Source organism: Coregonus clupeaformis, chromosome 16 (assembly GCF_020615455.1).
Source record: "Coregonus clupeaformis isolate EN_2021a chromosome 16, ASM2061545v1, whole genome shotgun sequence".
NCBI lineage: Eukaryota > Metazoa > Chordata > Actinopteri > Salmoniformes > Salmonidae > Coregonus > Coregonus clupeaformis.
In genome coordinates, this window is record NC_059207.1 from 755228 (window position 1) to 778363 (window position 23136).

General features: G+C 47.2%; 2 protein-coding genes across 2 annotated transcripts; one reads left to right on the top strand and one right to left on the bottom strand.

The window, feature by feature from the left end:
• Window positions 1-137: 137 nt before the first annotated feature.
• LOC121559262 (toll-like receptor 13) lies at window positions 138-2336 on the top strand. Its single transcript, XM_045225522.1, has one exon. It carries the CDS (start codon window positions 255-257, stop codon window positions 1782-1784), a length of 1530 nt encoding a protein of 509 aa, XP_045081457.1. The 5' UTR covers window positions 138-254; the 3' UTR covers window positions 1785-2336.
• Window positions 2027-19892, bottom strand: hpxb (hemopexin b). Its single transcript, XM_041872556.2, has 10 exons — window positions 19739-19892; window positions 18975-18997; window positions 18564-18692; window positions 17891-18048; window positions 10769-10922; window positions 10382-10594; window positions 3934-4026; window positions 3690-3820; window positions 3096-3243; window positions 2027-2862 (listed from the first exon to the last, which is right to left on the bottom strand). The coding sequence occupies exons 1-10, from the start codon at window positions 19801-19803 to the stop codon at window positions 2636-2638; spliced, it is 1341 nt and encodes a 446-aa protein (XP_041728490.1). The 5' UTR covers window positions 19804-19892; the 3' UTR covers window positions 2027-2635.
• Window positions 19893-23136: the final 3244 nt, after the last annotated feature.

Genomic DNA, 23136 nt, shown 5'->3' on the forward strand with positions numbered 1-23136 from the left:
GACTGGGCCACATCATACTTTCTTCTGTACCAAATGCCACAAGAAATATACCCACACTGAAGATCCTGGATCTCAGCTTCAATATCATCCATAAACTTGGTTGCTCAGATTTTGCTAATCTTTCAAGACTCACATAACTCTTTCTTTTACACAATCAAATCTCCATCCTTCCAGGATGTGTTTTCCAGGATTTGAGAGAATTAAGGATCCTAAAACTGGAATCAAACTAAATTCTGACCTAGAATGATGCCTTCATGACTGGTTTGCACAAACTTGAGACTTTGAATTTGGCAGGCAATAAACTGAGCTCTATCAGACAAGAAGAGTTTAAAGGCGTAGCATCACTCAAGACTTTGCTTTTATTTGACAATCAGATTGCAAGTATGGAAGATGGAGCCTTTGAGGGATTGGTCAACCTTACAGAACTTAAAATGGGCTCAAATAAGATCCCTCAAATAGACATTCGAAAGACTGTGCTCTCAGGACTTACATGCTTAACAACTCTTGATATATCCTGTAATTGCATCACATATGTAAATGATGATAAATTAAACCCTCCACCCTTCTCTCATCTGACATCTCTGGAGAACCTGCATATCCATAGTCCGCGTCGCAAGGGACTGTCTCATCTACCAATCAACTTTCTTGAAGGTCTGAAATCTTTATTGGCATTCAAGGCAGGGAATCTTAACATTAAGGACCTGCACCCAGACACATTCATTCACACACCCCGGTTGTGGTTCCTTGATATCAGTAAGAATGAGTTCACAGCCCTCACACCAAAGCTGTTTCACCCAACCCCAAGGCTCAACAGAATGTACCTGTCCAAAGCCCGACTTCAGTCCTTAGATTTCCTCATAGGAGCAAACCTCAGTAGAGTCACTTTCTTGCAGGTGAGCAAGAATGACATAACAGTAGTCAATGAGACAGTGTTGCGGTATCTCCCTGCCTTGACATACCTGGACATGCAAGATAATGCTTTCACCTGTGGCTGCAGCGATGCTTGGTTTGTCCAGTGGATGGAGAGCGACAACCAAACACAAGTTGATGGTGCAGGAGAATTTACCTGCAACTATCCTGCTGAGCTAAAGGGCACCAAGCTGTTGGACGTTGAGCTTCAGTTCTGTACAGTACACTTAGGACTTTACTACTACATCTCTACCACTTCTCTCGTCCTCCTCAACCTGATAGCATCATTTGCCTACCACTTCCTGAAATGGCAGGTCATTTACGGATATTACCTCTTCCTGGCTTTCCTCTATGACACCAAGCAAAGGAATAAGCGCATGCCTCATGGCTGTCAGTACGATACGTTCATCTCCTACAACGCCCACGATGAACCCTGGGTCCTGAGGGAGCTGCTGCCAGAGCTGGAGGGAGAGCAGGGCTGGAAGCTGTGTCTCCACCACCGGGACTTCCAGCCAGGCAAACCAATCATAGAGAAAATTATGGACGGCATCTATGGAAGCCGCAAGACCATCTGTTTGATCAGCCACCGCTACCTGGAGAGTGAGTGGTGCTCCCGGGAGATCCAGGTGGCCAGCTTCCGGCTCTTTGATGAGAAGAAGGACGTCCTGATTCTGGTGTTCCTGGAGGAGATTCATACCCACCAGCTGTCACCCTACCACCGGATGAGGAAGCTGGTGAAGAGACGATCCTACCTGAGTTGGCCCAGAGCTGGTGAGCACACCGGGGTCTTCTGGCAGCAACTACGGCTGGCTTTAGAGACCAAGGACAGCCCTGCTGAGGAAAATCCCATCCTCTCTGGAGTGGAGGCTCTGTGATTGTGACACCCTGATTTGAAACAACCATCACACTCTGAACCTTTTCTTTACAGCTACATGAGAATATCATTAAGCAATGCTTATACATTTGTAATAGGACATTTGATTAACCAGTTCATGATCACATTTACATGTAAGACTTATTTTTGCTTGTAATACTGTAGATGTACTTATCTGAATGTATTACTTGATTTTTCCTCTATCTTATTTATCTCATAAATGAATGCAATATAATCACACTATTTCAGTTTCTTTGTATCTTTTTAATTCAACTCATCTCTGTCATACAAAAATGTTAAGCATAAAATGTGATAATACAGTATTTGGGTGACTTGTGAGTTGTTGTGTCAAGTTAAAGTAACTGCCCAGGGTTTCCAGACTTTTATGAAATATGACCTATAATTATTTCCAATATGAGTGAAATAGTTTTATGTTAAATTATGTTAAAGTATGTTAAATTGCAGCTTTTCAACACAACAGAATGGTTTTGCCGTATACGATCATAAAAAATTAATGCGAGTAGAAAGCAGATTAGTCAGCTCATCCTCCAAAGGAGGAAATAGCAAGCATTATTTCAACATTCTGTTTGAGATACAAATTTAAGGTGGGGTTTTTTAAGTGTTTTTTCTCAATTATGCGTTGGCCACAAAAAAGATTATAGGATGAGTCAATAAATGTTTTTGGGTATGAGTTAAGGGAATATTAACTTTCACTGGACAGTTACTTTAACATGTGATTATATGTTTTGATAGCGAGTTTGGCAAATCTTCTAATAAGACCCCATGTTGTCTATTGAGTACATATGATCACAGTTGATATTCTTCAAAAAGGGATCTCACATAAACTGACTCCTATTCCACACAGCCCATCATTTCTGGGGTGATTTTCTTAGGCTCTGGGCGGATCCTGCTGAAAGCCAGGAGCCTGGGGGTCTCGTAGTGGTAGTACTCAGAGCCCACAAACACTTTGATGCCATCAGGGCCGCACGTGCCTGCCTCGATGCCGGAGATGGGCAGTGGGGCCTCTCTGGCTACTATCCTAGGGGTGGCAGACAGGTCAATGTCCTGCATCTTCTTTCCTGCATGGAGACATAGAGACAATGACATTTGTTTTCATCGAGTGTGTTAAAGGTCCAATGCAGCTTTTTTTTTATCTCAGTATCAAATCATTTCTGACACAGGAAAATCACGTTTTTGACTGCACTGGGCCTTTAAAATTGAGAACCTTAATTGTGAATATTGATGTAAAAAGATCAACAACACTTTTTGGGATAGATTTGAATGTACTCAAGTTCAATGTCCAATTAGTTACCTTGAATAATGTGCACAATATGGTGATCTGCACAAACAAAGGCTGCGTTCACAGGCCCTTCGATGCCCAGCTCCTCTTTCAGGCTTTTAGGGTAACCCTCAATCAGAGTGGAGGGAGCTGCTGATTTGTAGATGTAAACTTGGTCACCCTGTCAACAGGAAATGGTTCCATTCAGGTGTGTTTTATGTGCCATGGGACAAACAGAGGCATGATGGGTAACAAAACAGTTGACTGAATAAACATATTTTTCTATATACTCAAATCAAATAAATGTGTATTTGTCACATGCTTCGTAAACAACAAGTATAGACTAACAGTGAAATGCTTACTTATGGGTGTTTTTCCAACAATGCAGAGTTAAAGTGACACAAGGAATAAATACACAGTGAATAACAATAAAGAGTAAAAATAACATGGTTATAAAGGGACTACCAGTACCGAGTCGATGTGCAGGGGTACGAGGTAATTGAGGTAGCCATGTACAAATGTACATATACTGTAGGTAGGGGTACTGTAGTAAGTAAAGCTTTGAACATGTTATTTATTACAAGTGAAGTCCCTGTCTTCTCCTACATCCCGCAACCTTTGACCCACCTTGATGATGTAGATCTTGTCGCTGTAGGAGAAGACTGCGTCCACCCCGTTGGTCACTTCCTTCCAGGTTCTGGCAATGGGGAAGGCGTGTTTACCATCACGATGCGTGTCTAGACGCATATAAATATGACCTGAGGAATTGGGGCGGAAGTGAAAATTGGCAATTGTCCCCATACGAACTCAAGGATTAAAACAAGGTTACGCGAGTTGTGCACACAATTGAACACAAAGGCTTAGTTCTTACCAGTGAAGGCATAGGTTTTGCCTGAGTCGTCTGAGGTAATGGCATCCAGAGTCACTTCACTGCATTTGGGGACCTTTGCCTCACCGCCATGGCCTACAATCCAACAATAACACGTCTCAACACAATCCAAAAGCTTTTTTCTCTGAAATGGTGTTGTTATTACCATCATGCTGCTATTCATCTGTTTAATCTCACAGCATGTTCACTGTGCAGAGGAGGCTGATGGGAGGAGCTATAGGAGGACGAGCTTATTGTAATGGCTGGAATGGAATAAATGGAACAGAGTCAAACATGTGGTTTCTATATGTTTGATGTGTTGATGATACTGTTCCATTTATACCATTCCAGCCAATACTGTCATGAGCCCTCTCACTCCACCGGGTTACCACCTTAATGTGTTTCCACTATCTTCCACTCTGCTCATCTCTCTCTCTCTACTCAGCCTAACGAGCTCCACCTGTCCCTGCTCTGCTCGGCTCTAATTACTCTGCCAGCTGCGCTGCATTACCCACTAACCTCTCCCAGTATTTAAAGTCCCGTCTTTCAGCTCTCCTTTGTCAGATCGTCTGCAAAGCTCACACCCGGAACCTGTGTGCTCGCGCTTCTGGCTCACCCCTGTTTTGTGACCCCGGTCCTGCCTGATTCTTGGATACTCTTCTGCCCCAGGAAAACCAGACCTGCTTTCTGCCATTACGACTCCTGACTACTCTTCGACCCCGGTAACTCTGACCAGCCTTCTGCCTTGCTACAACGTATTTGGATTTCCCTTGAACTGTACTTCTGCCTGTTTTCATCCGCCCCGCGTTGTGTCTGTGTTTCCTCCCCCCAGGACTTCTGGACCACCAACCACCGGCGTCATCGGACGGATCGCTGCCACTGGGGGGAGGCACAGACCCAGCACATCGGACGGGATAACCCCTGGAGCCTTCACTCACTCCCTACATCCCTTTCCCCTTAAGTTTAAATAAACTTTCTGGTGTGACGCAATTGTGGTCCTCTTGTCGTCTGTCTGAACCGTGACAGTACGATCTGACCATCATGGACTCAGCGCACACTTCCCCCGACATGGAAACCGAAGAACCTGAGCAACCCACCGCCATGCTACGCCTGGAACACACTGAGAGAGAGCTAGGCCGCATGAGCGGCGACATCACCTCTCTGCTTCAGGTCGGCTACCAACAGCATCAGCAGTTCCAGCAGCACCAGCAGCAGTCCCAGCAGCAGCAACAACAACTCGCCAGGATCATCCAACTCCTCACCAACCTTACCCCAGCCAGTCTGCCCACCAGCCCTGCCTCCGAGTTACCTGCCCCGGTCATTTCAGCCGCTGCCCCGGGAACCCAAGATTGGAAACCCCGAGCGGTTCAACGGCGATTCTACCCAGGTCCGGCCATTCCTGACTAGCTGCCGACTTCAGTTCTCCTTGCAGCCAAGGACCTTCGCCACGGAGGGGGCTAGGGTCGGGTATGCCATCACTCACCTGACGGGCCGAGCTCGACTCTGGGGAACAGCAGAGTTCGAACGCGCCAAACCCCCGCATGTGCAACCTTCGACCTGTTTGCTGAGGAGATGCTGAAGGTGTTTGACCTGGATTCACCAACCGCAGAGGCGTCTCGTGAACTGTTCAGTATTCGACAAGGCAGACGTACGTCGCAGACCATTCCATCGACTTCCGAACCCTGGCAAGACGAAGTTCTTGGAACACACCATCGCTGGTGGACGCTTCTTCCATAGCTTGGCTGACTATATCAAGGACGAGTTGGTCTCCCATGAACTGCCTTCCACTCTTGATGAAGCCATCGCACTGACTGTCCGGATCGACAGAAGGATACAGACCCGTCGCCGTGAGAGGGGGGCGCCAAGGTCCACCAACTACCGGCATTCGGAGAGAGATCCGACTGGGCTCCTGTCAGCTACTGCCACTCACCCAAGTCAGCTTGATCAGTCTGAGCCTATGGAGATTGGGCGAGCCTCTCTCACTCCTGCAGAGCGCCAGCGCCGCTTCACCTCAAACCTCTGCCTCTATTGTGGAGGTGATGGACATCGTGTGGTAACCTGCCCTTTAAAAGCCGAAGCTCACCGGGCATAGGGGAGTCCGGTTGAGCTCAATGACCACCCAGTCCTCCGACCGCAAACCTGCTTGCTGCAAAGTTCACCTCCGCCTCTCTGACTCTACTCACACCCTGGCTGCTCTGGTGGATTCTGGCGCCGAAGCCAACATAATGGACATCAAGCTGGCACGCCAACTGGGACTGGAGAACCTCCGTTTGACACCTCCTATTCCTGCCCGGGCACTGGCCGGACACTTACTCGGATCGGTCACTCATGTCACGGCCCCGGTCTTGATGGGTCTGTCCGGAAACCATCAGGAAACTATCCAGTTTCACCTGCTCCCCTCTCCAGGCCAACCCCTCATCCTGGGTTACCCATGGCTCCGCCGGCACAACCCTCAGCTCGACTGGGTGACCGGGGTGATCAGGGAGTGGGAAGAGGACTGCCACCGAACCTGCCTGCTTGCTGCCGCACTACCCCTCGGCCAGTACCTACTAACTCCGCCCCTGACCTCTCCCATGTCCCAGAATGCTACCATGGTCTCAGAGAAGTGTTTAACAAAGCAAGAGCCACATCTCTGCCCCCCTCACCGACCGCACGACTGTGCCATCGACCTCCTCCCTGGAACAGCCCCTCCTAGGGGGCCGTCTTTATTCGTTGTCTGCTCCTGAAAGAAGGTCCATGGAGGACTACATCAATGACTCTCTGTCCACAGGATTGATCCGTTCATCTTCATCTCCGGCTGGTGCTGGCTTCTTCTTTTGGGGGAAGAGGGACGGATCTCTTCGCCCCTGCATCGACTACAGGGGACTCACCGACATCACAGTGAAAAACCGTTACCCTCTCCCCTCTGCTCACCTCTGCTTTTGAGTTGCTCCAGGGAGCCACTGTTTTTACCAAGTTGGATCTCAGAAACGCTTACCACCTAGTGCGGATCCGGGAGGGAGATGAATGGAAGACCGCATTCAATACACCAACAGGCCACTACGAGTATCTGGTTATGCCTTTTGGCCTCACCAATGCTCCTGCTGTGTTCCAGGCTCTAGTGAATGATGTACTGCGGGACATGTTAAACAAGTTTGTCTTCGTTTACCTGGATGACATCTTAATCTACTCCAGAAACCTGTCTGAACACACCCGCCATGTCCAGCAAGTCCTTCATCGTCTTCTGGAGAATTCCCTCTACGCCAAGGCAGAGAAATGTGAGTTTCACGTCAAGACAGTGGCCTTCCTGGGGTACATAGTGGCAGAGGGAATGTATCCAAATGGATCCTGCCAAAGTATCAGCAGTCACGTCATGGCCAGTTCCGGAGAACAGAAAGAAGCTGCAACAGTTTCTGGGGTTTGCTAACTTCTATAGAAAGTTTATCCGGAACTACAGTACCGTTGCTGCCCCTCTCACTGCTCTAACCAGCACCAAGCAACCCTTCACCTGGACCCCAGCAGCCGACAAGGCCTTCAGCACCCTCAAGTAAGGTTCACCTCCGCTCCCCATCCTCCAGATGCCTGACGTGGACCGGCAATTCATTGTGGAGGTGGACGCCTCGGATGTGGGAGTTGGTGCTGTGATTTCTCAGTGGGCTGCGGAGGATAGGAAGCTCCATCCCTGTGCCTTTTTCTCACGTCGGTTGCCCCCTCTGAGTGCAATTACGACATAGGGAACCGAGAGCTGCTGGCTGTGAAGCTTGCCTTGGAAGAGTGGCGTCACTGGCTGGAGGGGTCCACCATTCCATTTCGCGTTTGGACCGATCATAAGAACTTGGAGTACATCCGCACGGCCAAACGGGTTTGAACTCCAGGCAGTCCCGCTGGGCCCTGTTCTTCACCAGGTTTAATTTCACTCTGTCATACCGGCCTGGATCACGCAACACCAAGCCAGACGCCCTCTCCCTCAATTCCAGAAGGATGACAACCCCTCCAAGGATCCTGTGTCGATTCTGCCAAGTCCCTGCATCGTAGCAGCTCTGACCTGGGCTGTTGAGGAACAGGTGCTGGAAGCTCTCCGTAACCAGCCCGGTCCCAGCACTTGCCCAGCTGACCGCCTTTTTGTCCCCGAAAACCTAAGGTCCCAGGTCGTTCAGTGGGGGACATGACTCCCGCCTAGCTTGTCACCCTGGCTCCACCCGCACTTACAACCTGCTCGCCCAGAGGTTCTGGTGGCCCGCTCTGAGAAAGGATGTACGGGAATTCGTCCAAGCCTGCCCCATCTGCAACCAACACAAGTCGTCCTGCCAGCCCCCAGCCGGATTGCTGCAGCCCCTGCCTGTGCCCAGACGTCCCTGGTCTCACATCGCCCTTGACTTTGTCACGGGGCTGCCCCCTTCAAGGGGCAAGACCGTCATTCTCACCATAGTTGACCGATTCAGCAAGATGGCACACTTCATTCCCCTCCCCAAGCTCCCAACCGCCAAGGAGACCGCCCAGGTGGTCCTGGAACACGTCTTCCGGATCCACGGACTGCCAAAGGATGTAGTTTCTGACCGTGGTCCACAATTCTCCTCCGCTTTTTGGAAGGAGTTCTGTCACCTGCTGGGAGCCACAGTCAGTCTGACTTCCGGATTCCATCCCCAATCCAATGGGCAGTCAGAGCGGGCAAATCAGGAGCTCGAGAAGGCACTGCGATGCATGACTTCACGCAACCCCCACTCCTGGTCGCAGCAATTGACATGGGTGGTGTACGCACACAATTCTCTGACCTGCTCTGCCATCGGTATGTCCCCTTTCCAATGTGTTTATGGATACCAGCCTCCTCTATTTGCCAGTCAGGAAGGGGAGGTTACTTGCCCATCTGCACTTGCGTTTGCCCGTCGATGTCGCCGCACCTGGTCACAGGCCCGAGCCACACTTCTCAGATCCGTTGCCAGCTACACTACCGGGGCCAACCGTCGGAGAATCCCTGCTCCCACCTACCATGTTGGTCAAAGGGTGTGGTTGTCGTCAAGGAACCTGCCACTCAGGGTGGAGTCGCAGAAGTTGGCACCTCGGTTCATTGGCCCATTCCCTATCATAAGAGTGATTAGCCCAACTGCTGTCCGGCTCCAACTGCCTAATTCCATGAGGGTGCACCCCACTTTCCATGTGTCTAAGATTAAGCCCATTCATGAGAGTCCGCTGGTCCCTGCTGCGCCTTGTCCTCCTCCTCCACGGCTCGTCGATGGTGGTCTGGTTTACACCGTCCGCCGCCTGCTTCGGTCCAGACGGAGGGGTAGGGGTCTCCAGTACCTCATTGACTGGGAGGGCTATGGACCTGAGGAAAGGACCTGGGTGCCAGCTAGTCGGATTGTGGATAGGACTCTCATCACCGCCTTCCACCAACGGCATCCTGATCAACCTGCAATCCGTAGGGGCCGCCCCAGAGGGATCCCTAACCGTCCTGCCCGCTCGGCTTCCTGTCCTGTGCCTGATCCTGTCTCGGGACCTGTCCCATCTCCCCGACCACGGCCCTCCGGCTTCCTCCGAGGATGAGGGCGTTCGCTCGGGACCGTTCGGAGGAGTTCTAGCCCTCCTCCGGCTCCCCTCCTCCCGCCCGGCGTGGTGTTGCTCTTGGGACTTCTGGGGGGCCGTCCCTTGGGGGTTCTGTCATGAGCCCTCTCACTCCACCGGGTTACCACCTTAATGTGTTTCCACTATCTTCCACTCTGCTCATCTCTCTCTCTCTACTCAGCCTAACGAGCTCCACCTGTCCCTGCTCTGCTCGGCTCTAATTACTCTGCCAGCTGCGCTGCATTACCCACTAACCTCTCCCAGTATTTAAAGTCCCGTCTTTCAGCTCTCCTTTGTCAGATCGTCTGCAAAGCTCACACCCGGAACCTGTGTGCTCGCGCTTCTGGCTCACCCCTGTTTTGTGACCCCGGTCCTGCCTGATTCTTGGATACTCTTCTGCCCCAGGAAAACCAGACCTGCTTTCTGCCATTACGACTCCTGACTACTCTTCGACCCCGGTAACTCTGACCAGCCTTCTGCCTTGCTACAACGTGATTTCTTGTCCCTACTGTGCACGTTTTCATCCGCCCCGTTGTGTCTGTGTTTCCTCCCCCAGGACTTCTGGACCACCAACCACCGGCGTCATCGGACGCATCGCTGCCACTGGGGGGAGGCACAGACCCAGCACATCGGACGGGATAACCCCTGGAGCCTTCACTCACTCCCTACATCCCTTTCCCCTTAAGTTTAAATAAACTTTCTGGTGTGACGCAATTGTGGTCCTCTTGTCGTCTGTCTGAACCGTGACAAATACAATGAGCCCATCGTCCTATAGCTCTTTCCACCAGCCTTCTCTGACACTATGGTAATGTAAAGGTTTACCCTTAGCAACAATAACATGCTAATGATTATATTTTAATGAACTGATTTTGATAAAGGAGGAAGGGTAACATCCTTTGCATGGTTCTCTTACCGAAATTGGGGCACCTCATGAAGTAGTGCCTGGCGTCCTTGGGGTACGCTCCGTTCACCTCCCCAGATACAGGGTGGAACCGGGTGAAGTTGTGGCCATGGAAACAGTAGTATTGCTCTAGCCAACGGAAGGCAGACGTACAGTTGGGCAGGTGGGCCCACTGTCTCTCCTTTACTGACTGTGTGGCGATGTCATAGTTGTACACCTCTTCTCCTGTGAGGGAGAAAACATACGCAAGGCAGCTCACATTAGGACTAGAAAACTTGATATCCATAACACATTTCCTGGTATGTTGTCTCTGAATAATCTATAAATGTTTATAGCAATGAACCAGAGAAATGTTCATAATGTCCTTATGGGGGGGTATCAAAGGGTTAATAGGCTTACCCTTGAAGAATAGGACAGAGTCTGATGTACACTCTCCCTTGGGGCACTCCACCGCAGCATCCAGGTGGCTGGGCACCCCTGGGAAGTCCAGCTGGATGTCCTTGGGGTAGCCCTCCTCCAGATTGTGGTTATAGTAGCTGAACACCTTGTTGTCCTGTAATGGAGGAGGGATGGAGTATACTGAGTATGCTAAGTGAATGCTGTCAGGGGTGTCATGCACCCCCAAAATCTGAGGGCGCACAAAGTACATGAGGATGGCAATTTTTCAAACACCCGAAACAGCTTTTTCCTGCAATCTAGAGCCATAATCATTATGCTTAATTCTATGTAAAGAATATGTTTATTTTTTCTGCATATCTAAGCATATATCTTGAGCTTTCTGTCTCCTGACTGATGGTAATTTTTTTAAGGAAACTAAATATGCTTCTCTGCATCTCTGCTCAAATCTGGGTAAAAGATTGAAGGAATGTGAGTCTTATTCAGTACATATAGTAATTGCTTGCTTTCCTAAAGTCTACCAATCTTGCTAGCAGGCATGCCAGATAGTTAGACAAGCTAGCTACTCTAACTTGATTGATAGCCTGAAATGGTTTCTTGTTAACTAGTTATGAGGTTGGGAGATTGGGAACCTATCTGGGCTAGCTAAACCCAACTTCATAAAATTGCTAGGTGGCTAGTAGTACTACAGAGAAACCACAACAAAACATTTAACAAAAAAATAATATATACACTACCAGTCAAAAGTTTGGACACACCTACTCATTCCAGGGTTTTTCTTATTTTTTACTATTTTCTACATTGTAGAATAATAGTGAAGACATCAACACTATGAAATAACACATATGGAATCATGTAGTAACCAAAAAAGTGTTAAACAAATCAAAATATATTTTAGATTTTAGATTTTTCAAAGTAGCCACCCTTTGCCTTGATGACAGCTTTGCACACTCTTGGCATTTTCTCAACCAGCTTCATGAGGTAGTCACCTAGAATGCATTTCAACTAACAGGTGTGCCTTGTTAAAAGTTAATTGTGGAATTTGTTTAGTTCTTAATGCGTTTGAGCCAATCATTCCAAGATGGCGTAGCAGTGCGGTCGCTTTTATTTTTCGTCCTGTGTAAATATCCCGTTTCTTGTTTTTTTGTCTATATTTCTCAATTTTTTACTTTCATTCTTTAACTAAATATACTTTCCTGCAACCCGCCTCACCCAACGTGGAAAGGATTCTATTATTTCTTTATAACTTTCATCAAGAACCGTAAGCTGAAAATGGTGGCTACCTGTTATTAGTCACCGTTAGCGTCTTCACCATTGTCCGTGGCCTACACTATCCACCAGCCAGCTCTAGCTCTAGCCTGGACAATTCGTCGGCCAGTCTGCACAGCGTGCTATCGACCCAGCGTGCTATCGACCCAGAGCTTATTGGACTTTCTGCCGGAATCACTGGACCCTAGAGCCGGATCATCACAACCAGCTAGCTAGCTGCAACCTGTTGTTGGCTGATTACCATTACCATTGCCCTATAGCAAGCACCAGTTAGCCTTGAGCTAGCCTCAGGCCCATCTCCCGGCTATCTACCTCTCTGTCAACCGGACGGGACCTCCTAGTGTTGACACTGAGCCCCGCCGATCCAACACGACTGGTTTGCCGACGAAATAGTCTGATGTGGTTTCAACAGGCTTCCCGTTGCGACGACCACGAAGATCCATCTGCCAGCCCCGGCCCGCTAGCACACGCAAACTACAACTGTGCTCCCTGCTAGCTGTGCTGAAGCACCAATTTGAACTGCTCTCGGACTCACATATTGCTGTTCACTGGACCTTATGATCACTCAGCTGCACAGCTGATGCCTGCTGGACTGTTCCTTTACACGGTACTCTGTCCTGTTTATTCTGTTTAGTCTTAGCCCAAACGTTATCGCTATTTCCAGTTGTGTCTTAGCTCTCTCTAATAACACATGTGACTGCTTTATGCCTCTCTCCCATGTCAATTATGCCTTGCCTATTGCTGTTTGGGTTAGTTCTTATTATACAATTTCAATGTAGAACCCCTAGTCCCTCTCAAACTGCCTCATATAGTTCCTTTGTTCCTCCCCCCATACACGCCGAGACCGGCTCAATCGATGCCTCCAATGACGCTATCTCTTTCATTGTTACCCAACGCTTAGGGTTACCTGAACTGTACTCATATCCTTCCATATCCTTTTCTGTACATAATGCCCTGAATCTTTTCTACAACGCCCGGAGAACTGCCCCCTTTATTCTATGTACCCAACGCACTAGAAGACCAGTTCTTAAAGCCTTTAGTCGTATCCTTATTCTAGTCCTCCTCTGTTCCTCTGGTGATGTAGAGGCTAACCCAGGCCCTGCAGCCCCCAGTATCACTCCTACTCCCCAGGAGCTATCATTTGTTGACTTCTGTAACCGTAAAAGTCTTGGTTTTCTGCACATAAATATCAGAAGCCTCCTTCCTAAGTTTGAGTTATTCACTGCGTTAGCACACTCCGCCAACCCTGATGTTCTAGCAGTGTCTGAATCCTGGCTTAGGAAGGCCACCAAAAATTCTGAAATTTCCATCCCCAACTATAACATTTTCCGTCTAGATAGAACTGCCAAAGGGGGTGGAGTTGCAATCTACTGTAGAGATAGCCTGCAGAGCTCCATCATACTATCCAGGTCTGTGCCCAAACAGTTTGAGCTTCTACTTCTAAAAATCCACCTTTCCAGAAATACATCTCTCACTGTTGCCGCTTGCTACAGACCCCCTCAGCCCCCCAGCTGTGCCCTGGACACCATATGTGAATTGATTGCCCCCATCTATCCTCAGAGTTCGTACTGCTTGGTGACCTAAATTGGGATATGCTTAACACCCCGGCCATCCTACAATCTAAACTAGATGCCCTCAATCTCACACAAATTATCAACGAACCTACCAGGTACAACCCTAAATCCGTAAACATGGGTACCCTCATAGATATCATCCTGACTAACTTACCCTCTAAATACACCTCCGCTGTCTTCAACCAGGATCTCAGCGATCACTGCCTTATTGCCTGCGTCCGTAACGGGTCCGCGGTCAAACGACCACCCCTCATCACTGTCAAACGCTCCCAAAAACACTTCAGCGAGCAGGCCTTCCTAATTGACCTGGCCCAGGTATCCTGGATGGATATAGATCTCATTCCGTCAGTAGAGGATGCCTGGTTGTTCTTTAAAAGTAATTTCCTCTCAATCTTAAATAGACATGCCCCATTCAAAAATACAGAACTAAGAACAGATATAGCCCCTGGTTCTCCTCAGACTTGACTGCCCTTGACCAGCACAAAAACATCCTGTGGCGTACTGCATTAGCATCAAATAGCCCCCGTGATATGCAACTTTTCAGGGAAGTTAGGAACCAATATACACAAGCAGTTAGGAAAGCAAAGGCTAACTTTTTCAAACAGAAATTTGCATCCTGTAGCACTAACTCCAAAAAGTTTTGGGACACTGTAAAGTCCATGGAAAATAAGAGCACTTCCTCCCAGCTGCCCACTGCACTGAGGCTAGGAAACACTATCACCACCGATAAATCTACAATAATCGAGAATTTCAACAAGCATTTTGCTACGGCTGGCCATGCTTTCCACCTGGCTACCACTACCCCGGCCACCAGCTCTGCACCCTCCGCTGCAACTTGCCCATGCCCCCCCGCTTCTCCTTCACACAAATCCAGACAGCTGATGTTCTAAAAGAGCTGCAAAATCTGGACCCCTACAAATCATCTGGGCTAGACAATCTGGACCCTTTCTTTCTAAAACTAGCCGCCGAAATTGTCGCAACCCCTATTACTAGCCTGTTCAACCTCTCTTTCGTAACGTCTGAGATCCCCAGAGATTGGAAAGCTGCCGCGGTCATACCCCTCTTCAAAGGGGGTGACACTCTAGATCCAAACTGTTACAGACCCATATCCATCCTGCCCTGCCTTTCAAAAGTTTTTGAAAGCCAAGTCAACAAACAGATCACCGACCATTTCGAATCCCACCGTACCTTCTCCGCTATGCAATCCGGTTTCCGAGCTGGTCATGGGTGCACTTCAGCCACGCTCAAGGTCCTAAATGATATTATAACCGCGATCGATAATAGACAGTACTGTGCAGCCGTTTTCATTGACCTGGCCAAGGCTTTCGACTCTGTCAACCACCGCATTCTTATTGGCAGACTAAATAGCCTTGGTTTCTCAAATGACTGCCTCGCCTGGTTCACCAACTACTTCTCAGATAGAGTTCAATGTGTCAAATCAGAGGGCCTGTTGTCTGGACCTATGGCAGTCTCTATGGGGGTGCCACAGGGTTCAATTCTTGGGCCAACTCTTTTCTCTGTGTATATCAATGACGTCGCTCTTGCTGCTGGTGACTCTCAGATCCACCTCTACGCAGACGACACCATTTTGTATACATCTGGCCCTTCATTGGACACTGTGTTAACAAACCTCCAAACGAGCTTCAATTCCATACAACACTCCTTCAGTAGCCTCCAACTGCTCTTAAACACTAGTAAAACTAAATGCATGCTCTTCAACCGAACGCTGCTTGCACCCGCCCACCCGACTAGAATCACTACTCTAGTCGGGTCTGACCTAGAGTATGTGGACAACTACAAATATCTAGGTGTCTGGTTAGACTGTAAACTCTCCTTCCAGACTCACATTAAGAATCTCCAATCCAAAGTTAAATCTAGAATCGGTTTCCTATTTCGCAACAAAGCCTCCTTCACTCATGCTGCCAAACATGCCCTCGTAAAACTGACTATCCTACCGATCCTTGACTTCGGCGATGTCATTTACAAAATAGCCTCCAACACTCTACTCAGCAAATTGGATGTTGTCTATCACAGTGCCATCCGTTTTGTCTCCAAAGCCCCATATAATACCCACCACTGTGACCTGTACGCTCTTGTTGGCTGGTCCTCACTACATATTCGTCGCCAAACCCACTGGCTCCAGGCCATCTATAAATCACTGCTAGGCAAATCCCCGCCTTATCTTAGCTCATTGGTCACCATAGCAACACCCACCCGTACTCTGCGCTCCAGCGGGTATATCTCACTGGTCATCCCCAAAGCCAACACCTCCTTTGGCCGCAATTCCTTCCAGTTCTCTGCTGCCAATGACTGGAACAAATTGCAAAAATCTCTGAAGTTGGAGACACTTATCTCCCTCACTAACTTTAAGCATCAGTTGTCAGAGCACCTTACCGATCACTGCACCTGTACACAGCCCATCTGAAATTAGCCCGCCCAACTACCTCATCCCTATATTGTTATTTATTTTGCTCATTTGTACCCCAGTATCTCTATTTGCACATCATCTCTTGCACATCATTCCAGTGTTAATACTAAATTGTAATTATTTTGCACTATAGCCTATTTTATTGCCTTACCTCCATAACTTGCTAAATTTGCACACTGTATATTATATGTATTTCTGTTGTATTTTTGACTTTGTTTTGTTTTACCCCATATGTAACTCTGTGTTGTTGTTTTTATCGCACTGCTTTGCTTTATCTTGGCCAGGTCGCAGTTGTAAATGAGAACTTGTTCTCAACTGGTTTACCTGGTTAAATAAAGGTGAAATAAAAAATAAAAAAATAAAAAATCAGTTGTGTTGTGACAAGGTACGGGGGGGTATACAGAAGATAGCCCTATTTGGTAAAATACCAAGTCCATATTATGGCAAGAACAGCTCAAATAAGCAAAGAGAAATGACAGTCCATCATTACTTTAAGACATGAAGGTCAGTCAATCCGGAACATTTCAAGAACTTTGAAAGTTTCTTCAGGTACAGTCGCAAAAACCATCAAGCGCTATGATGAAACTGGCTCTCATGAAGACCGCCACAGGAATGGAAGACCCATAGTTACCTATGCTGCAGAGGATAAGTTAATTAGAGTTACCAGCCTCAGATTGCAGCCCAAATAAATGCTTCACAGAGTTCAAGTAACATACACATCTCAACATCAACTGTTCAGAGGAGACTGCGTGAATCAAGCCTTCATGGTCGAATTGCGGCAAAGAAACCACTACTAAAGGACATCAATAATAAGAAGAGACTTGCTTGGGCCAAGAAACACGAGCAATGGACATTAGACCGGTGGAAATCTGTCCTTTGGTCTGATGAGTCCAAATTTGAAATATTTGGTTCCAACCGCCGTGTCTTTGTGAGACGCAGAGTAGGATGATCTCCGCATGTGTGGTTCCCACCGTGAAGCATGGAGGAGGAGGTGTGATGGTGTGTGGGTGCTTTGCTGGTGACACTGTCTGTGATTTATTTAGAATTCAAGGTACACTTAACCAGCATGGCTACCACAGCATTCTGCAGCGATACGCCATCCCATCTGGTTTGCGCTTAGTGGGACTATCATTTGTTTTTCAACAGGACAATGACCCAAAACACACCTCCAGGCTGTGTAAGGGCTATTTGACCAAGAAGAAGAGTAATGGAGTGCTGCATCAGATGACCTGACCTCCACAATCACCAGACCTCAACCCAATGGAGCTGGTTTGGGATGAGTTAGACCGCAGAGTGAAGGAAAAGCAGCCAACAAGTGCTCAGCATATGTGGGAACTCCTTCAAGACTGTTGGAAAAGCATTCCAGGTGAAGCTGGTTGAGAGAATGCCAAGAGTGTGCAAAGCTGTCATCAAGGCAAATAATCTAAAATCTAAAATATATTTTGAGTTCTTTAACACTTTTTTGGTTACTACATGATTCCATATGTGTTATTTCATAGTTTTGATGTCTTCACTATTATTCTACAATGTAGAAAATAGTATTAATAAAGAAAAACCCTGGAATGAGTAGGTGTGTCTAAACTTTTGACTGGTACTGTATATAAATATATATATATTTTAATGTATTTTTTACAGGACAAATGTGAGGGGGCACATTCCCCTGTGCCACCTATTGACATGATGCCTCTGAAGGGTGTTTACAATGGTAATGGTAGCACATGTTTAAAAAAAGTGTAGATGATTGCATAATTTGAGTTTGAAAAAGATTGCTCAAGCTGATGAGTCACTAGTAAAACTACGTGTTAAAGGGCCTATTCATATGGATATCGACTACATCATTGATATTGACAGTACCAGGAAAACATAGATGTGATCGTGGTCTTCATGTTTTTCTTTGTTGTGCATGCGGAAGGCAGCGTCAATGTGCCCCAGGTGATGGTAGTCATCTAGCTCCTTGAAGGAGGCATTGGAGACCTGAGCTGGACCAGTGAAGCCCTTCCACAGGTGATCCCCTAAGAGGAGCATAGTTCAGATCTGGGATCAGATATGCTCATGGATATATAAGCTTGCACTCTCCGTACACACTAATATCTAGCACAAACCCACATTTACAGGGCATGGTGGCCCATATCAAAATACCCACTAACTAATCCACTACACTCTTAGAAAAAAGGGTTCCAAAAGGGATGTTCGGCTGTCCCCACAGGAGAACCCTTTTTAGTTCCAGGTATAACTCTTTCTGGTTCCAGGTAGAACTCTCTTGGGTTCCATGTAGAACCCTCTGGGGAAAGGTTTGTACATGGAACCCAGTAGGGTTCTACCTGGAACCAAAAAGGGTTCTTCAAAGAGTTATCCTATGGGGACAGCCAAAGAACCCTTTTACGTTCTAGATAGCTCTGTTTTTTCTAAGAGTGCACCCTTAACCCTGCCCATCCTGATGGGGACAAAATGACATATCATGACAATGACAAGCCCACTGTAGGGAGAATGAGGACAAGAAATAGGACTCATAACATGGTCCTGATACCCTTGAAGAAGAAGGTGTTTCCTTTCTCGTCGGGGGTGATGGCGTCAAACTCGATGCCGTCACACCGGTCTGGGTTGGCATTGTGGTGGGCCTCATCCTTGTGGTGGTCGTGGCCGTGGTCTAATGGACCTGTCAGAGTCAAGGTGAGGTGCAGGTTGAATTACTTTTCATTATTCAAACATTTCTCCACATGAAAGGGTGCGGTGTGGTTATTTGGAAGTCATGTATGCTACTCTCATTTAAAAACATGTAGGACATGCATAAGGGGCTGAAAGGGAATTGAATGACACGTGTTCCATGGCAAGTTGCAACCGTAGTTGTTTGCCTTGCCTAGCATGCCTGGATCAGTCAATGAGTTGTGAGGTCCTGCATTTTGACAGGCTGTTAAAGGAATATGGATATTAGACTCACCTGCCATCATTACATCATGGAGCCTGGGTAGAGAAGGAAGACGTTATTCATCATAAACCATAATGTCCTCATTCTGATGAGACATGAGACAGGTCATAGAGATGGGAAATTAGATAATACACTGCACATCATAACTCCACCCTCTGGGTAGATAGACCAATAATGATCCTGTATTATACACAGCCAAATAGAGCAGCTCAAAGGGATACCTGACTGATATGAAGGTGATCTGTAGTGATGAGGTAATGGGGTGAATCAGTGACAGAAGTGCTGAGGGACACGACTGACTTTGACCACTCTTTGTGTGTTTGGGTTATTGATCCTGCCTTGACCTCTGTGATATTGGCAAACAAACTTATGGAACTAACCCAGCCAATGTGGGGCAGCATAGTATCCAATTGTGTTGCATAAGACATGTCTTAACACAGCACAGCGAAGCCCATATATGTGTTGAATAAAGTAACAGTTTAACAAAGTAAGTACAGAGGCAATTTAGAGGCAGTGTATTTTGCTGTGGCTACAGTGAACGTGGATGAGAGAATAATAAGAAGCCATTTTGGTAGCCTAGCGTTTAAGAGCGTTGGCCCAGTAACTGAAAGGCCGCTGGTTCGAATCCCCGAGCCGACTAGGTGAAAAATCTGTCGATGTGCTGTTGAGCAAAACACTTAACCCTAATTGCTCCTGTAAGTCGCTTTGGATAAGAGCATCTGCTAAATGACTAAAATGTAAATGTAAAGGCTTGGCAGTTGATCAGTAGTACTCACGTTGGAGCAGCATTGCTGAGTGCTAGTGCCAAGCACAGGCAGAGTGTTTGGGAGAGAAGCATCATGTTGAGCGGTCCTCCTTTGAGTCCAGGTACTGAAGAGAGCTGAGCTGAGAAAGGTGCCTGAGCAGGAGCTGACCAGACTGTTTATACTGGATCTGGCTGTGAGTCGGTGGATTTCCCAATATGCCTTTGTGTGTGGGAGTGTGGGTGGTTCTATGCTCTGTTTGCTTAAAGAGCAGGGGGAGTGTAGGAATCTTTGCTGTTGCAAAACTATTATTTCGCGGAAACAATGCAATCAATATGAGCACATTTAGAAATTAGTATAAATCCGACTATATGTTTATATGGCAAATTCTATTTTGATAAGATGAAAATATTGAACATGTTGGGATGTTACATCTGGTTTGACCAACATAAATGGGTCAGATGAAATATAATTTCCCGGTTCCAAGTGGCACACTTTTGGCAAGTTTTAGCCAGGACTTTGTACAAGTGGGTTCATACAGTAGGAACACAGATATCAGAGTCAGACAGACAGGGAGATAAACAACAGTCTGTGACATAAGGACCCTTGCTCTATCATTTGAAACTGTAGACACTGGATTTCTAAGAAAGAAGTCAAAATAAAGAACAAGTACATTGCAATAAAGATTAAAACCCAATCCACATTTTATTTCAATATTTCCAATGTAATTAACAATCAATACACCTCAAATGGGATTAAATCCACAGTATATTTGATTATATTTGAGGTGGCAGTCTCATGATAAATGTATTTAATTTGACTCAGTCATTATTATAGCGTAGGCTATTACACCTTACTGTATTTCACAACATAACTACTGGGGATAGACAACATTTCAAAAGCTATTAGATATCAACCGTACAAATATTTTTGCAGTCAGATTGCAGTATAACTGCAGTACACTGTAGTATAACTGTAGTTAGAGTGCAGTATAACTGCAGTATGCTGCAAATACTGTGTCCAAAATACCACTTTTTTTTACTGCAGTAATTTTGCAGTGTAACTGCAGTTACAGTGCAGTATAACTGCAGTTCAAATGCAGTACACTGCAGTTATTCTGCAATTACTGCGTCCAAAATACCACAGTCGACTGCAGTTACTGCACTTTTACTGCAGTTTCAAAACTGAAATCTTTTTTTGTAAGGGCAGAGGTTAAATTACAGAAATATCACACACCTTGTTGTTACACATTATATGAATTGGCCAATTTTGCGAACAGTTAGTTTATTTTGTGAGTAATCAACTACTCATAACAACAGCAAGCCATATCAAATGTGTCTTCAATTTCCATTGAAATACCTATAACGCTAATAACAGATACAAAGTTCCACCCTTATTTTTGGGTCAGTGTTATCAGGGATCCTTGGGATATCCCTACTCTAAACCCTAACCCTAACCCTAACCTTAACCCCTACCCTTACCCTAGCCCTAACCTTAACCATAACCCTTACCTAACTCTAACCTTAACCCTTACCTTAAACATTTAAATCTCAACTTCAATGGGGTAGAGATGTTCCAACAATCCCGGATAGCACGGACCCTTAATTTTGTGTTATATGGTGTAAATAATTCACTGCATCTCTACACTGTAGTAGCTATTAAAATACAATTATGCTTCTGCTAAATATATTTTTGCTATATACAGCTATTCTTCACCAGTTTCATATGGTTCATTATCAAACTATGATTGTCGCATTTAAGACAATGGCCAAATTAAAAACAAGCTAAAACATTTGCTGCAAAGGAAATTGTCCTCTGTGATAATAAAGATGTCATCTTCTCTACTGTCCTCCACAACTCTATACAGTCTGTCTTCTTTCATTGTAACTTATGATTCACTGTTTTTGGAAGAACTCATGAAATTCTCAACAGGATTCTCTAGGATTATGCCAAAGTAGTTGTTATTGACTGTATTCTGCATCTGTGTTCACTAGTGAATGACTACTTCTTCATCATCTTCATCTTGCCATCTTCATCTTGCCATCTTCCTCTTGACAGCTTCACCCCTCCAGTGCCTCACTTGTATTGGTAGATCTTGATACAGTGGTTCATGCTGTCTGACACCACTAGCTGGCCCTCCGGCAGCAGGGCCAGGCCTCGGGGGCTGCTCAGACCCTGGGTAACAAGGGGCCAGCCTAGGCCCTTGGCAGGGTACAGCAGGACGCGGTGCAGCCTGCCCCAGTCTGCAACCAGAACATCCCCATCACTGTCGATACTGAGGCCCCAGGGGCAGGCCAGGACGGGCCCCATGCCGGAGCACACCCCCAGGACACGGATGGTGTTCCAGCCAGGTTCCAGCACTCGGATGCAAGGCGCACGGCCAGTCTCGTTGCCCCGCTCAGACACAGCCATCAGCCCAGAGGTCAGGCAGGCAGCCACCAGGTAGGGCCTGTGGAATCCTGTGACGATGGTGCGCTCCAGCCTGGCGCCTGTCTTGGGGTCCAACATCAGGGCAGTTAGAGTTCCACGCTTGATGTCGGCCACCAGGAACTCATCCAGACGGGTGACGGTCACTCCCCTGGGTGCATCTAGCTCTTCATTGGTGGATCCTATCACGTTACCCCCGAATGTCTGCAGGAGGCGTCCATGACGGCTGAACACCAGCATGGCACGCTCTGCAGCACAGGTCAGCGCAATGAGGCCCTTGTCGTTCACAGCCGCGTCAAAGTAGTTGCAGATGCGGGCAGATCTCTCAGTTCCGGTAGGGGACACCTGCTGCACAACATTCTTCTGAAGGTCGGTCACCTGAATTCGGGCGTTCCCACAGTCCACCACAAAGAGCTGCCCTTTGACAGTGGCATGGAGCCCGCTGGGCAGGTTGAAGTCAGAGCGCCCTGAGCCCTGTTTTCCAAACTGCTTGATCAGATTTGCTGACTCAAAGGCACTTGAACCTGCTTCCTCCTCCAGGTCTCTCAGGATTGGCTCTGGTTTGTCTCTCCTTCTATTATCTGATTGTTTCTCCTTGGCTATAGGGTGGCTTTCGCCGTCAATAGCCGACATGGACAGAGATCGGCTCACATGGTTAGAACCTACACTCCTTCCCTGGGATCTTGATTCTCTTTCATCCCAGCTTGTGGGGCTTCTGCCGCCAGACTCAGATCCATTCCCTTGCTCCAGGGTTGAGGAGACAGATGATAGACAGGAGTGTTTGTCTCTCTTAAATCCCAGGTGAGCACCCTTTCCCCCATTGATCAAGGGACGGGTCTTGCTGGAGAGGTCCGCTGTCGACATGGCGCGTCGGTGTTCCTGGTTCAGGGAGCCATTGTTACTATGAGAGGGGCTGGTGATGTAGGTGTAGCAGTCCTCACTGCCAGCTGGGGATGGGGGTCTCCCTCCATTAGTGGATGTTCCACGGGGGGATTTGCTGGGTG